This window comes from Chelonus insularis, unplaced genomic scaffold, assembly GCF_013357705.1.
Source record: "Chelonus insularis isolate UGA/USDA-ARS -01 unplaced genomic scaffold, ASM1335770v1 contig_146_pilon, whole genome shotgun sequence".
Lineage (NCBI taxonomy): Eukaryota > Metazoa > Arthropoda > Insecta > Hymenoptera > Braconidae > Chelonus > Chelonus insularis.
In genome coordinates, this window is record NW_023276387.1 from 462,217 (window position 1) to 476,858 (window position 14,642).

The following is a 14,642-nucleotide window of genomic DNA, read 5'->3' on the forward strand; positions in this document are numbered from 1 at the left end:
TAATATTTTTCATGCTCAAACAATGTATTTAATTCTAACGAAAGTCAACGAAATCCAAAGTTCACTGTTACAAATCGAGAGAATATAAAAAGAGAGATTTAATGGTTCTTTAAACTTCTTTAATTTTTTTAACCTCACCTGCTTTAAAGGTTATTGGGAGATTATGCTAGTCTTTTTTTCTACCTAGGGATGGCTTAATTTGATCAGCGAGACCAATCTAAAGATGGTCTAGCGATAAGGAAACCTATCACATTGGCAGCTGAGTAATTGAACAAGTTCAGGAATAGAATTAGAATCTTTCGGAAATGGCATCGTTGTTTTATGATTGACTGAAGGAAAACTCAAAGCATCCGGTTACTGTGGCTCGTTTCTCATCAGCATGGAATCCTCTTTAAATCACACGGTGCTCGCATTCGCGTCGGCTCTTTGGTGACGTTGATGTGTCTGTCTTTATCTCGTTAGTGTCTCACTCTGTCGGTTCGCGATGGCGTCGTTGCGATGAGGGGATGGTAGTAATGCACAGAGAGAAAAGGATAGCATCCGAAGAAAGAGAGAAACGAGAATTGAGCACGCACACGTTTACAAGAAGAGCGGCAGTTGCTGGGAACAAACTGTATATAGCTAAAGCAGACAAGAAAACGAGAGAGGAACATCACAGGAAAGCTGGTGGGGCAATCAGAGATACTTTTGGAGGGTTGAGACAACGTCCAAGGGCTATGAAAAATCACCAAAATCCTTCACGGCCATTCTATTCATTGCCCAATTCAAGCATCCTGGGGTTCAACCAAGTTTTAAATATACTTTTGAGCATAACCAATCATTCGTTGGATTTGAAGCATTTTTCTAGCTGGGAATGAGGGTAAACAATCAGCGAATTAGCACTGATTTAGAATGTGATGAAATTTAGGTAAAGATGCTTGGAGTAGATTGGCTGGTAATGCTGGTAAATAGAGAAAAAGGTTTGGAGATGATACTATTAAATAGGTAAACGATGTTGAAGAGAGAGGGGAGTGAAGATAAATTTGCAACAAAAGTATAAGAAGCAATGACGAAAAGCAGTTGGGCGTTGCGGACGTGTATACGTCCAACGATGACCGGCAGTGTTGAGGGGAGCAAGGGGGATCAGAAGGGTCTTGGGTAAAGAGGGAGCTAGCAAAGAGAGAGGACGCATGCGAGGACGGTAACGAGTAGGCGGCAAAGCCAAGAGAATCAAGAGAGAAGTAAAGTAAGAGCGAGTTGGCTGAGCTGGAAATAAAGAGTGAGATAGAATGAGGCAAAAGTAAGCGGGGTGAGATGGTGTGAGACCGATGGAAGCCTGGCACGAAGACCAGCGGGAGGAGGAAGCCAAGTCAGCCAGAAGCGACATCAGAAAACGTTTCTTCCGTCATTCGTGCATTATCAAAAGCTAAAAGATGCTTACAATGAGTGTTTGGTGATGATAATCATCATCTAGTGTGTGTGGTGCACGTGCTCAAGTGACGTAAAATCCACGTGGTTGTAGACTATTTATAAATAAATTGAAAAAAAAACTTTCTATAGACTTTTATCAAGTGTGTGTACTCTTCATCTGCACGTGGATGTCCCACGTGGAGTGTAAGAGAGGTCAAAGAACGAAAGATACTGATGGTTGCGTTAATTTCTAACAATTCAATGTGATGCATTCAAGTGTATAACGTAGTAGGTATAAGCTGGCTGTTGCCTTTGAAACCAAGTCTGTTGCCATCTACCCAAAGAGACGAAACTCGTCCGGCCGGTAGCTCTCTCGTCCTCATATGTTCCACCACCCATCTCTTTTCTTTTCAAACTTGTATGCGTGCCACGACATTGCGTGCCTCCGCGTGCGTCCGCATCGATTCGCCAGCGAAAATTGCCTCCTCTTCTCGCCATACTTGTCTTGCCCGCAAAGAGTTGGACGTCATTAGAGTGTGTTGCCTCTAAAAAGTGTATTTGTTTTGTTGGGAAATCAACACTGAACCGTTTACTTTTTGCCATTCTGCATTAGTATTACATACCATCATACATTTTGGCTTTTAATCTCATTTTTTCCAAGCTTTCATCAAGAGTCTTGATGATCCAAGCTGGTCTGACTATCATCAGTGCTAGGAAGATGTTATGAATCATCATGGAACTGATGCTCCACCCTTTGTCATCAACTTGATATTTAATGTGTTGGAGATGTTGAAGGTATCCAGAATGACTTGAGCAACAACAATTTGTCCTGCAATTATCCAAGTACATTGCCAAGAGATACACCAGTTTTCAAGCAGAGCACAATTAGAAAACAGGTGTTTGCACTGCTGTTCAGTAATCAATCAATTCCAATCGTCATTTCAAATAAAAAAAAATCTCGCAACAACGTCACTCAGACTCTGATAATCGTGAGAATGAGAACACTAGAATGTCTAGTTCATCCATAAAGAAGCTTTAGCTTAGCTGGTTACGTTCTATTCTCTTTCTCTCTGGTTGTGGAGTTACTTGGTACTACTCTCTTATCTTTGTGGTTTTCTATATCCGCTCACCATCCCACTCTAAAACGACTCGTCATTCGACAACGGAAACAAGAAATCCTATTTCTTTTTCCATTCTTTAACAACGTTACACTCTACTCTCCGACGTGGTACGGAAGATTCGTTACGGCTTTGTGATCACCTACAATTTCTAACCCCATGGTTTTACCATCGTAGCACCTTTATTTACTGGGAATGAGTATTTGAGTAACTGCTTCAACTATACTTAAACTATTTGAGTAATCATTCGTGTCGTACTTTAATATGTAATTACTTAAAAACTGTTTTTAATTTTTTATAACTGTCATTTTGAAATAAAATATCATCAAAGTAGTCATTCATTTAATTTATAACTTCTTTCTATTTTTAAAAAATTGCTGAAAAAAATTAATTAACTCATTAACCATTTTTTTTCCCCTGTTGATTCTCCATTATCAAGCTTAACAGGAATAAAATATCAAACAATTTTCATCGTTATCTTTTTTCCAGAAACTTTAAACACAATTTTAAAGCTGATGTGCTAGATTAAGCTGAAAAAAATTCTCTTTAAAAAGAAATCGACAATGAAACTCAAAAGAATCATGTAAATGCAATAATATTGAAAGAAGCTTAGACCTGAGCAACGTGTCGAGCCAGCTACTAAATAAATCAGAACACACTGACGATCGATGTTCACATACTTAAGCAACTCTACTACGAATGCTTAGGAAGCGAAAATATGCTCATGGTAACATCCGTTTTGGTTAACCACAAATCTTGTACCTAAATAATACTTTCAAAGCTTATAGTTATTATTACAGCCTCATTTTCGTGTACATAAGATAATTGTTTGTGATAGAATAAAGGAACTGAAATAATTGATAGCTACATGAGGTAATACATAATTGATATTAAGAACTTCATTCACAAAAAGCTATCAGAACTTATTCTTTGTCATTCTCTAAACTTCCAAATCATTTCTGTTTCGATTTACCTCATTTATTCATCCATAATTATTTTTTAAATCCAATAAATAAGTTTTCCAAGGCTTTTAGAAATTTATTTTGACCAGAACTGGTCGAAGTTAATCATCTATATAAGATTCAGTCTTGATCAATCAAAAAAAAAAAAAAAAACTTTCCTTAGTAAACCAATTGGTGGTCTTCCAACATCACCAGACTTGGTGTTCATCATCACCCAAGTAAGATCCAACTGTTCTAGATGAATACCAAAATTATTTTTTATCAAAAATAGGTAGGATTGGTACTGGTTCACTGACCAAGTAGAGCTAAACTTCAATTAATAAAAGAAAAATTGCTTTTAAGGCATTAAAAATATTTATAACTGTTTTGGTGATCATTCATGACCTAAGAGGATTAACTTTCAATCAATAGTTGAGAACAAACATAACTCTACTGATTCATGTTTCCTGCTCAAGTCTATTTTGTTGAGGAGTCATATTTCGGAGTAACGTTCCGGTCATCATAATGAATTTATCTGTAATCTAGGCTAGAAGCCAGATATTTTCTCCACATCTAGAGTCGTTCCTATCGAGAGAACAGAGAGAGGAATGTCTAAAGGCTTGTCTTGAAGTTGGCAGAGCATCGTAATGTCTTGTTGGCACGTCGATAGCAAGTTACGGGTCGATGCGGGTCAGTCGTTTACCTGGAACAGGTATGCCTTCTTACTCTCATGCCATCTGCAGCCATTCCTGCACTTTCGAACGCCATATCATCAGTCTTACTTCTCCACTGTATATCTCTTGGGCAAATCCACTATTCCAAAGTGTATTAACATTCACGAAAGGTGGATACGCCTTGGGTCTTTGTTAAAGATCATCGAGAATTACATGATGGCTTCCCTGGTACGAATAACAGCTTGTCCAGGTGGCAGTCAAGAATAAAAAAAAACAGACGGGTAGCGACACGCGATTTATGCCTAGGAAGTAAGACCCTTGTGTTGAAACAAATCGTTATATGCTGTAAAAAAATCTTTAAAAAATACTTGCTGTTGGTTTGTGAGGTTGTTGATGGAGTAATTGGCCAATGAGATCTAGTAAAGTCATGGAAAAAAATTGTTTCAACAGCCAACTTATTTTTCAAAGCACTCTAAACAACTTGTAATAAATAATTTTATCTTGAAAATTATTAACTTCCCATTAACAAGTTATTGTAATGGGGTCGATTTGTGAAATTCGTATTTTTGTCACCTCTTTACGTTGTGAGACATTAGAAAGCATATTAGAAGGTGTCAAGATCTGAGAGAAGTTTTAATAAATTCGGTCCAGCTGTTTTATTTTTTTATAACAAATTATTTAAAAATCAATCAATTAATTTCAATTAAAAAATAAATATAATCAAATAAATAAGTTGGAATATTAATTCAATTATATTTCAGTAAAAAAAAAATATGATTAAAGAGTAAAGAATGATTATATTTGTTAATTATTGATAATATCTTTAGCAGAAGTATATTAAAGTAAATAAAATGTCACACAATAAGATAATATAATATTCTCTTTAGTGGACATTAATTTTCTTCTTTTCTATACAATAAACGACCACCTTTCTCTCTCTCCCTTGCTTTGTAGTTTACAATAACTCAACTCAGGACGTTGGTGAAAGACAGCCTGGTGGAATAAAATGAGAATCGCATATTTATGAATGAATACCAGTTACTATAATAATACTATTAGCAATTGTGCCTTTGGATATTGACACACTCTATAAAATATACTACTTTATATTATTCGTAGTTATTTTATTTTATAAGTCAATATGATAAAACATTTATGCATAATTTATTCAATTTGTTTCATGTGCTTGAAAATTGATTGCAATAATTGGTTTATCGTGATGTTACTTTTCATCATCTTTATTATTATTTTATTACGAACTCTGTTAATCAATTACCAGTATTTTTATTTTTTATTATTAGAAAAAAAAAAATGATTACTAAAATATGTTGTTTGTTACAGGAAAATGGGCTTCTGTGGTGATGATATCCACTATGAGTTAAGGCCTTGTAATTAATTGTAAGTATTTTTTCCAAATTAATTAATTAATGTTAAATAAAAAGTACTGTTAATAATTCCAACTGTATAATACAATTAAAAGAGGCTTTAATTTGATTAAAGACTATCATTGCTGTATAAAATTGCATAAATAAAATGATTATTTGAAAAAAAATATTGAAATGTATTTAAATAAATTAATTAAAAAAAAAAAAAAAGTAATAAAAAGAATACAAATGGTTAGTATTTTTCATGTATCTTTAAGCAGTGAAAGTATTTATAATAGTGACGTAGACGTTCAATATCAAACATTACAATGATGTATAGTTATAAAACAGCTGAGGTAGTAAAGCTGGGGCAAGTTCTAGTCAGCTGATTGAGGCATTGGAGTAGTTCATAATAAAGAAGAGATGATATTTATTCAAAAAATATCTTCAACTTTAAAAGAATAAAATATTCATCTGTTAATTAAAGTAACATTTTTTCTTACAACTTCAAAGATTAAAGACATTTTTAAATTTATTTCTCAAGAGCTAAGCTGATAAATAAAAAACAAGCTTCTAACGATGTTCATTCAATTGAAGATTTTTTTCGAAAGTCATGAGACTTCAAAAGTAAAGAGTGTTTTTTATTTGAAAGTTAATATAATAAATCGGTCAGTAAAAATCTGACTTAACAAAAAAGATGAAATCATTTTTTTCTTGGTTTAAAAGGTATTTAAAAATAAAGCATCTAGGTTTTTCTAATGTTATGTTGGAAAATGAATCAAACTAAAGCTAGCATCAAGTAATAAAATTATTTAAATGATAATAATTATTGACATTAACTAATTGAGCACTTGAATGCACCAAGATTGATACATTCCTTGTGCTCCCAAAGATCTTTTCCTAACCAACCAACAGGTATCCAAGCTAACAATGAACCCCTCACTATCATTAAACTCTAAAATCACCTAATATTCCTGTAACTAAAATTTTGATTGAACATTTCAAGAAACTGGCATGGAGAAGGAGAACTCCGCGTCAAGCGGAGGTGGAGGTGGCGATACAACAGCAAATGCAACAGGGACGGGGGCCACTTCCGCCTCTGACAAACTTCAGGCAGACCAAGCGAATCCACTGCTCGATCCCAGCGCCCTCTTTAGCGGTAAGTATTATTCAAAATAATTCTATTTATTTCTACCACCAATATTTCCCATATTTATTCCTGCACTTTAGCTCTTATCTCCAACGCCATCAACTGATTTTCCTGTGATCACTATCTAAAAACATAACGGCTCTTTGGTTGGCTGTTAACATACGAGTTTTCGAGGTTACTATACAGCTCACGAATAGTCAGAAACGACTATTTCTATCCTTCTTTATGATCCCACTAGCTCTCTCTTTTCGTCGGTTCTGTATATTTATTGATTGCCACCTCAGTTCGTCGTCCCTCACTATGGTTGCAGCATTTCCCCTCGTCTCCGCTCGTCACCAACCCCCCCAACTTTGTGTTCTATCTCTCATCTCTTCTATGTTACCGCCATCGTGTCTCACTGTTGCAAACCATTGCCCATTCTCTCGAGAACACCCAAATACCAATTTTTCTTTTATGCTTTTTCCATCGATATTCAACTCTACCATCATCTCAGATTTATTTCCATATATCCAACGAATAACTTTGATCATTTTTATTTGGGAAAAAAGGTTTTAATTAAAATTTACAGATATGAGATTTATGACTAGTTAAAAAAAAATATCATTACTGCTCTTGAAGGGAGAAAGATTGGTGATGATGGAGATGAAAGTATTTCAAGCTTTGTTTATGCTATTTTAGTTGACCAACTTGATGGGTGTTGGTACCAAAATGGGTCATAATCTAGGTCTATTTAATGAGTTAAATCAACAATATTAGTTGGGACAGAAAAGTTCCTAGGGCACATTGAAATTATTTATTAGCAAGAAAAAGGTCAAGACCTAAGTTTAGCCAACTTGAGTATTATGTTTTCCAACATTAGATATTTATTTTGTTCATCAAAAAGAAAACCATTCATTAACTTTGGTGCCTCAAGTCAATTGGAATTAATTGGTTAGAAGAAATATCAAATAATTATAATAGTATGATCATATTCTCCAGCTACTTTTTTCCTACCTAGCAAAGTGTTGTTTGAAGATGGCCATTTTTGGAGATTAATTGAGTAATTAAATGGTCAGAGAAGCTTTAGGATTTTTCCTTGATGATAATTATAGTATTTCAGTAAGCTGGTGCAAGCCAAGAGGCTTCTGCAGCATAATCCTTTGATGCTTATCGATTCTCTAGGGCTCAAAATCAGGCTAAAATCGAACTTGAGATATTGGAGTATGAATGGAGAGTTGTTATTTGAAAGAGAGTTAAAGTGTTGAAATTTTAAAACAACATAAAAACCGGTTATTTCAAGTAAAACTGTGCTATTAAATATTGATGGCAACAGAAGGTGTTATCATAAAAATATTGTGTTGGTTATAATATTTAATGATATTATGATGAACTAAATTCGACGTTAGATGGTGATAAAAGAGAACCCTTAAGGGTGCCTTTGTATTCATGATGTCTTCATACTCTATCGTAGTTACCTAGAGTACATGAATAAAATAATATATGAATATTTTTATCTATTCAAATTATTTTTTTATTCTAGAACTTTTTTTCTTTTAAATGAATCAGTTGGGATTATTCTATTCGATGAAAAATAAAATTTATTTCATAATAATACTTTAAGATTTTTTTTTTACTTTCACTGTTTCAAATTGTATTTAATATAACTACAGGTATGAATACTTTTATTATTTTTAATTATTAAACAAAGGATTCAGACCCTTTTAAAATAAAATTTATATTTTTTATTAAACATAAATATTAGCTTTCTGCATATTGTTGTATTTGTCTTGTATTAATAATTTATTTTTTTAGAAACAGTGAAATAAAATTTGATTTCTTGTTAACTAATTCAAATAAAGTAAAAAAAAATAATTTCAATCGAAATACCTTAAAAATAAAATAATGTAAAAGAAAAAAAATTATGACTTGGCTTCAAACCAGGAGTGTTTTAATTATTGATGCAGCATCACGAATTTTTGGGTTATTATAAATCTGTTTCTTCTGATCTGGACTCTTTATGAGTATAGGGGGGAGTAGATATATATTTCAATCGGATCCCATAACAATATTGCCGAATAAATTTTATTCCCTGAAAAATCCGTCAGAAGGTCCGTGAGAAGAAGTTCTTATCTAGAAATTTTTTCATCTTCTAGCACGCAACATTTTACCACTTACGCCACCACAACAATTAATAGCTCATCAAAATCTTAAATATTTAAATTACTTAGGTTGCAGTTTGAAGACATAAAAAAATTTTTATGTCGGAATATTTCCAATACAATTCCATTTCCAAAGTCATACTCTTCACCCACCCCTCAAACTCATGCACGGTCGATACTCTAGTTTTTCTTTTCTTGTCGAGAGAGATTGGAAGCTGTAGAGAATAGAGAGCGAACCGATGCTTCAGAATCGCGAACAAATCACTAGACAAGTCAGACTGCAGGGGGAAGGGTGATGTTGGGAGAGGGTAAAAAAGGGGTACACTGTCCTCAGTGTGCTCTGTTACGTGAGGGGTTTGCGAGAGCTTGGGAAATGGCGCAGAGAGACAAAATACATGCCAGAAGGATGTCTGACAAAAACGAGAATATTCATTTCATACCACTTGCAATTAGAGAATTAAATCAATAAAAGCACTGCATGTATTTGTTTGCTGCTCCAGAAAACCTCCAAGTATTTTTCAAATTAAAAAACCAACAACAACAATAATTCACTGAAATATTATTTATTTAAAAAATCCCATTTCAATCAACTAATTAATATCTTTTTCTCTTCAATAAAGCCTAGAAGTCAATCTGTATTAATTTTTTAATTACTTTTCATAATTAAATTATGATTAATTAATTAACTTTCAATTGAAAAGTAGCAGTAAATGATGTAATTATTGATGGAAAAAAGTAATTAAATAATCTTTTTATTTAATAATGCAATTAATTTAATTAATTTATGAATGACTTGATGGACGAAAGGATTAAATAATAGAAATAAAGACAAGAAAATGACATCGACAAATGCACAGAAGAGGGGAACGATGTCGTCATTACGTCATCATGTAGGGGAGAAAATGTGCGTGCTTGTCTCAGTAGGTACACGATATAGTACATGATACTTCAGTTACACTAGGGTATCAAGTCTATTGAATTATGACCCGGGGTGAGCGGTATAAATAAATCATTGTTACAACCACATCAGAAATAGTTGTTCTATCAATTATTTAGTAAATTTGGTCAATTGCTGATGGTTTTATTCAACATTCTCAGTCCTTAAGTCATTAACTAAATTACTAATTCGCAAATAAACCTAGGATATAAACTTATCTAATTTTTGGTAATGGTACGGTTGTATCTTAACACTCTTATATTCTATCATTCTCATTGACTATCTTATCGGGTAATTAAGAGGTTCGATTTCTGGTTTAACCAAGTTGCTTTTTTTTTTTAAATTTTTTTATTAGAAATTAAATAATAGCGGGTTCATCATTATGACATCCCATAAAATTCTAGTATTTAATAAACAATCATTGACTTATATTTATCTAAACAATTGAAATTTTAAATAAAAGCTGGAGATTTAAAGAATAAAATAGCGAAGAAAATAATTGACTTGATGAATCAATGAAGAAAATAGAATGATTGGAAAAAAAAAATCTTTGGAAATTATTGAAATAAAAAAGGCGGCGAATAAAGACAATGTGCGTAGAGTAAGTAACAAATGTGTGGAATGAAAAACACGTTCCAAGTTCAAGGTTCGACGGCCGGTATAAATTAAAGCGGCGCCCGACAATCTCATTGCCACGGCCTTGACCAAGGCCACTACTCGTTGGAAATCAACGGTATAATATACAATTATGCGCTACTGATACCACTGATATTATTATATTTATTTGATCATCTCGATTAATTTAATTCATTCATTGCTGTTAAATAATACACATAATCATCATCATTTTTAGATCATTATCAATTATCATCATTTTCTTCACACTTCCTAGCTATAATTTTATCATCATAATCACAAATAGATAATTTTCATTAGTATAAGCTAGCGAAAAATAAATATCGCTTTTTGAATGTTATTATTAGCTTGTTTAGGTATTAATAAAAATATAATCAAATGCATTAAAAATCTCTTTCTGATGTTATCTCTTCATAGAGCAGCGACCGATAAATGTTATGTGCAAAGTAGATTCCTTTCGTTTTTATTATCATTATCAACTTCAGGAGCAATGACCGACAACTTGATATATTTAATTATCTAGTTTCTTTAAATTTATGGTCTCAAGGTCATTTTTAATTTCCTTCCTTTTTTTTTGACTTCAATTATTTTATTAACAATGATAAAATAATTTTTTTTTCATATCAAAAAATAAATAATAAAATTAAATGTTGATGGATATTTTAGCATATTGGCCACGACCTGACAGCGAAACATCACCACTGTTTGGTGGAATGCCTGGCGGTTATGGACTGGGTGCACATCATTTGCCTTCAGCATATGCAATTCTGGGTCGTGGAGGAGCAGGACCAGGCTTTGGAGGCCACACAGCGGCGTCAGCACCACCACCACCACCACCCCCATACTCTCATGCAAGTCTGGGTACCCTGAGTGTTGCCGCCAGTCAAGCGGCAAGTTTAGGTAAAATTAATTTGTACAACAACCACAAGTTGATCGAGTTATTTCAATTAATTATATCATACACGCTAATTACTTCCATTATTACATCATTATTGTAGGAATTAATCCAGCGAGTGCTGCTTGGTGGACTATGGCCTCACATTTAGCTGCTCAAGATTATTTAGCAAGATTGCAAGGTGCTGCTGCTGGTTTGCCAGGCTTTCCACCAACTGCTGAAAGTCTTTTACCACCATATCCTGCCTCATTACTTAATCCACCGTCCTTGTCATCACACAAATCTAGTAAGTGTAAGTATCAATCAAGAGAACTTGTCTATTTAATTTGTTTTCAACTATTTTGATTGTAGATTAATGATCTTTTTAAATGGAAATTACAGCTAAGTCAAGCAAGAGTCATAAAACAACTTCTAGTAATAGTAGCAGTAGTAGCACTAGTAATACAATGACAACGAGTCATACACGTAACTTGCCGGTAAGCCAACCGACCATCACAACTTCTCATCATAGCACTACAACGCCATCAACGAGCTCTAGTGCGCCAACAACTCAAACAAACGTCGTTAGGTAATTTATTCTTTAGTTTACTTGAATTTTCTAAAAATAAATGTTTCATTAAACAATACTTATATGACATGGAACTAAAATATCATTTCATTTTCAATGCTAACAGTAGTCCACCAGCGAAAGAAGCCAGGTAAAACTGATCAATAAATCCATTATTAATATTTACACAACTTAAACTCATGTCTATAATTAAATCCCATCAAATTTTATCCATAAATAATTCAAAAGAATTTTTAAAAGCTAGAATACTTATGATGAACATCAACAGCTCTGATTTTAGTGACCCAAGCAGCATTCTGGGTGGCGTTCGACTACCTCCAGACACGGAAATAATTAAGTACACCTCAAGTATAGTAGGACCGAAAATTCCAGGCACAACGAATCGTGGACGCAAAAAGACGATATCCCTAGATTCACCAAGTGTAAGTGTTCACCCACCGAATGTCCAGGCACTTAGTACTCATCAAACAAGCACCACAACATCATCATCACTGGTCGTAGAATCACGAAAATACAATCGAACATCAGTGGTAAGTATTGCTGATAATAAAAAACATTTTTTTAAATGCAGTGATCTCATCTTAAATTTATTTTGATATTCTAGAGTGAATCAAATGAATATAGAGATCCAGTTGATCGTGTCGAAGTAATCAAACTGCCAGCGCATTCTACTAATGGATCAGTAGCCGCAACACCACCTTTGTACACTACGAGCAATATTAGTAATTCAAATGATGCCGATGCACCCCTAAATCTATCACTGAAACCAGCATCGACAAGTAATAGTTCACCAATATCTAGTAGTCAACCTCTAAGTCAGTTGAGTAATCTCAGTCAATCACTTCTGGCTTCTGATCGTACGTGTAAGTCATTTAATTCTTGATTGCCAATAAGAAGGTATTTTTGTTGCTAATCAACAAAGCTCTATCACATCCAAACCAACACCAGAATTACAAAAAAATGTTTAAAAATTTTCTGAAGGGAATGTGAATATTTTAGTGCTCAAAACCACCTTCTTAATGCAAAAAAAAAAAAGTAGCTAAAAAAACCATGTAATGAACAAATAATGATAAATCCAATTATAGCACGAAGGAAACCCGGTCCAAAGCCACGTCGAGTACCACAAAATTCAGCATTAACACCAGCATCATCAAGTCCATCGTTAGCGCAAATTTTCAATGCAGCAGACTCACCACAACGACCTAGCAGTGGAAGTGAAGAGAGTGAGACAACACCTACGATTCATCATAAGGATGGAAGGCCAAGAAATCTAGGTCGCGGTGTATCTAAACCTAAGAAAAATACAGTCGCATCGTTATTAGCACAGAGTCGAGCTCTGGGTATCAAACCAACACCTACGTTGGATCCAAACATTCCACTCTCACATCAAGTATCACTTTTGAGATCTAATATCCTTGCTGCGCAACTGCATTCAGCGTCAATGCTACCACAAACTGATGATAAAAATCACGTAAGTTGGTATATTGATTTTAAAATATTTATATTTGATTTTCAAATTTATTTTATTCACTGCTTAAAGTTTTATTCATTTAGATTAATCAATCAATTTCTTTACAATTCTTTGAATTTTATTTTCCTTTCTTTATGATTTAAACTCAAAAAATCGCTTTCCAATCTAGCGTTCTTTGCAGGAAAAAATGAAAAACAAATTACTAGAGGCATCAGGTGAGGAGAGCAATATGGATGTGACGAGTGAAAGTGGAAGTAATACAGATGTAGTAACAGACACTGATGATGATAATGCTGATGGTACCCCTAGTGCTAAAAGAAGAAAATTAAACCCAAGTGACAAAGATCTACAAGTGCCGCTGGACTGTGGTTGGAAAAGGGAGACTGTAATCAAAGGTTTAGGGAAAACAGGGGTGATTAAGGGTGATGTATTGTATCACAGTCCTTGTGGTAAAACATTCAGGAACAGTCCAGATTTACATAAGGTGATTACTCCACTATTTTTCTCATAGCAACTATTTTATTTATCTAACTTGAGGTAATTAAAATTGTAAATATTTTTTAGTTTCTTGAGCAACAAAATCCACCACTCTTGACATCAGCAAACTTTTCATTTTCCTCACGACCTCTGGTTGGAGAGTTTCTCCAGCCAACGATGGGGTTGGCTGAAGCAGAGTTCGTTCGATTAGGGGCTCAAGAGGTGGCACGAAGGTTGGAAGAATTGAGGGCAGCAGGTGGATTTCGAGACATACGACCTACAAACAATCAGTATGAGAGGGATAAGTTAGCGTATGCTAAAAAGCTTGCTAAAGAAGAAGCTCAACGTCACAGAGAACAGGCCAGGTAAATCAATGTTTCTAAACACCTGAAATATTGAACAAAATATCATGAATTAATTGGATATTTTTTCTTTGATATTTAGGTTGATCAAAGAACAAGAAAAGTCTGAGAGGCAAGAGGCAGTTCGTCGAGAACGTGAGATTCGTAATCAACAATTGTTGGAGGTGAGTAATTGATTAGAAAAGGTGATTGTAACCAAACAAATATACCGGTGTTTTTGTCTTTGATCTTGTTGTTACAATCACATAACGAATTATCTTCTACTTGGGATACCTTTTCCATAATTGTATTATGTTCACCTGTTGTAAGTGTCGCATGTTGTTTCTCTGTGTGTCACATATTCATAATATACAATTCATAGTTTTATATTATTGCAGTATGTTTGTACATAAATTAGTTAGTTCTCATTATTAATTCATCACTGATAGTTAACAATCTATTATTAGTTATCAAACGAATCTAATCTCACTAAACCACCAAACAGTTCACCAGTTCACTAGAATCCTACTTGATACAACATTT

At 33.9% G+C, this 14,642-nt stretch overlaps 1 protein-coding gene across 13 annotated transcripts in view; it reads left to right on the top strand.

Annotated features, from left to right (window-relative positions):
* The window catches only part of tou (toutatis), a 40,852-nt gene that overhangs the window by 14,409 nt on the left and 11,801 nt on the right, over positions 1-14,642 (top strand). For 9 of the 13 annotated variants that reach the window (XM_035077859.1, XM_035077858.1, XM_035077866.1 and 6 more), the window contains exons 4-15: positions 5,464-5,520; positions 6,493-6,645; positions 11,014-11,247; positions 11,346-11,534; positions 11,624-11,810; positions 11,917-11,940; positions 12,079-12,340; positions 12,415-12,673; positions 12,896-13,281; positions 13,451-13,765; positions 13,846-14,123; positions 14,203-14,284. In XM_035077859.1, the coding sequence (XP_034933750.1) occupies positions 6,501-6,645; positions 11,014-11,247; positions 11,346-11,534; positions 11,624-11,810; positions 11,917-11,940; positions 12,079-12,340; positions 12,415-12,673; positions 12,896-13,281; positions 13,451-13,765; positions 13,846-14,123; positions 14,203-14,284 (2,361 nt within the window). In that variant the 5' untranslated portion in view covers positions 5,464-5,520; positions 6,493-6,500. The remainder of the gene's footprint in view (positions 1-5,463; positions 5,521-6,492; positions 6,646-11,013; positions 11,248-11,345; positions 11,535-11,623; positions 11,811-11,916; positions 11,941-12,078; positions 12,341-12,414; positions 12,674-12,895; positions 13,282-13,450; positions 13,766-13,845; positions 14,124-14,202; positions 14,285-14,642) is intronic. The other 4 variants (XM_035077862.1, XM_035077861.1, XM_035077863.1 and 1 more) reach the window with 4 other exon arrangements.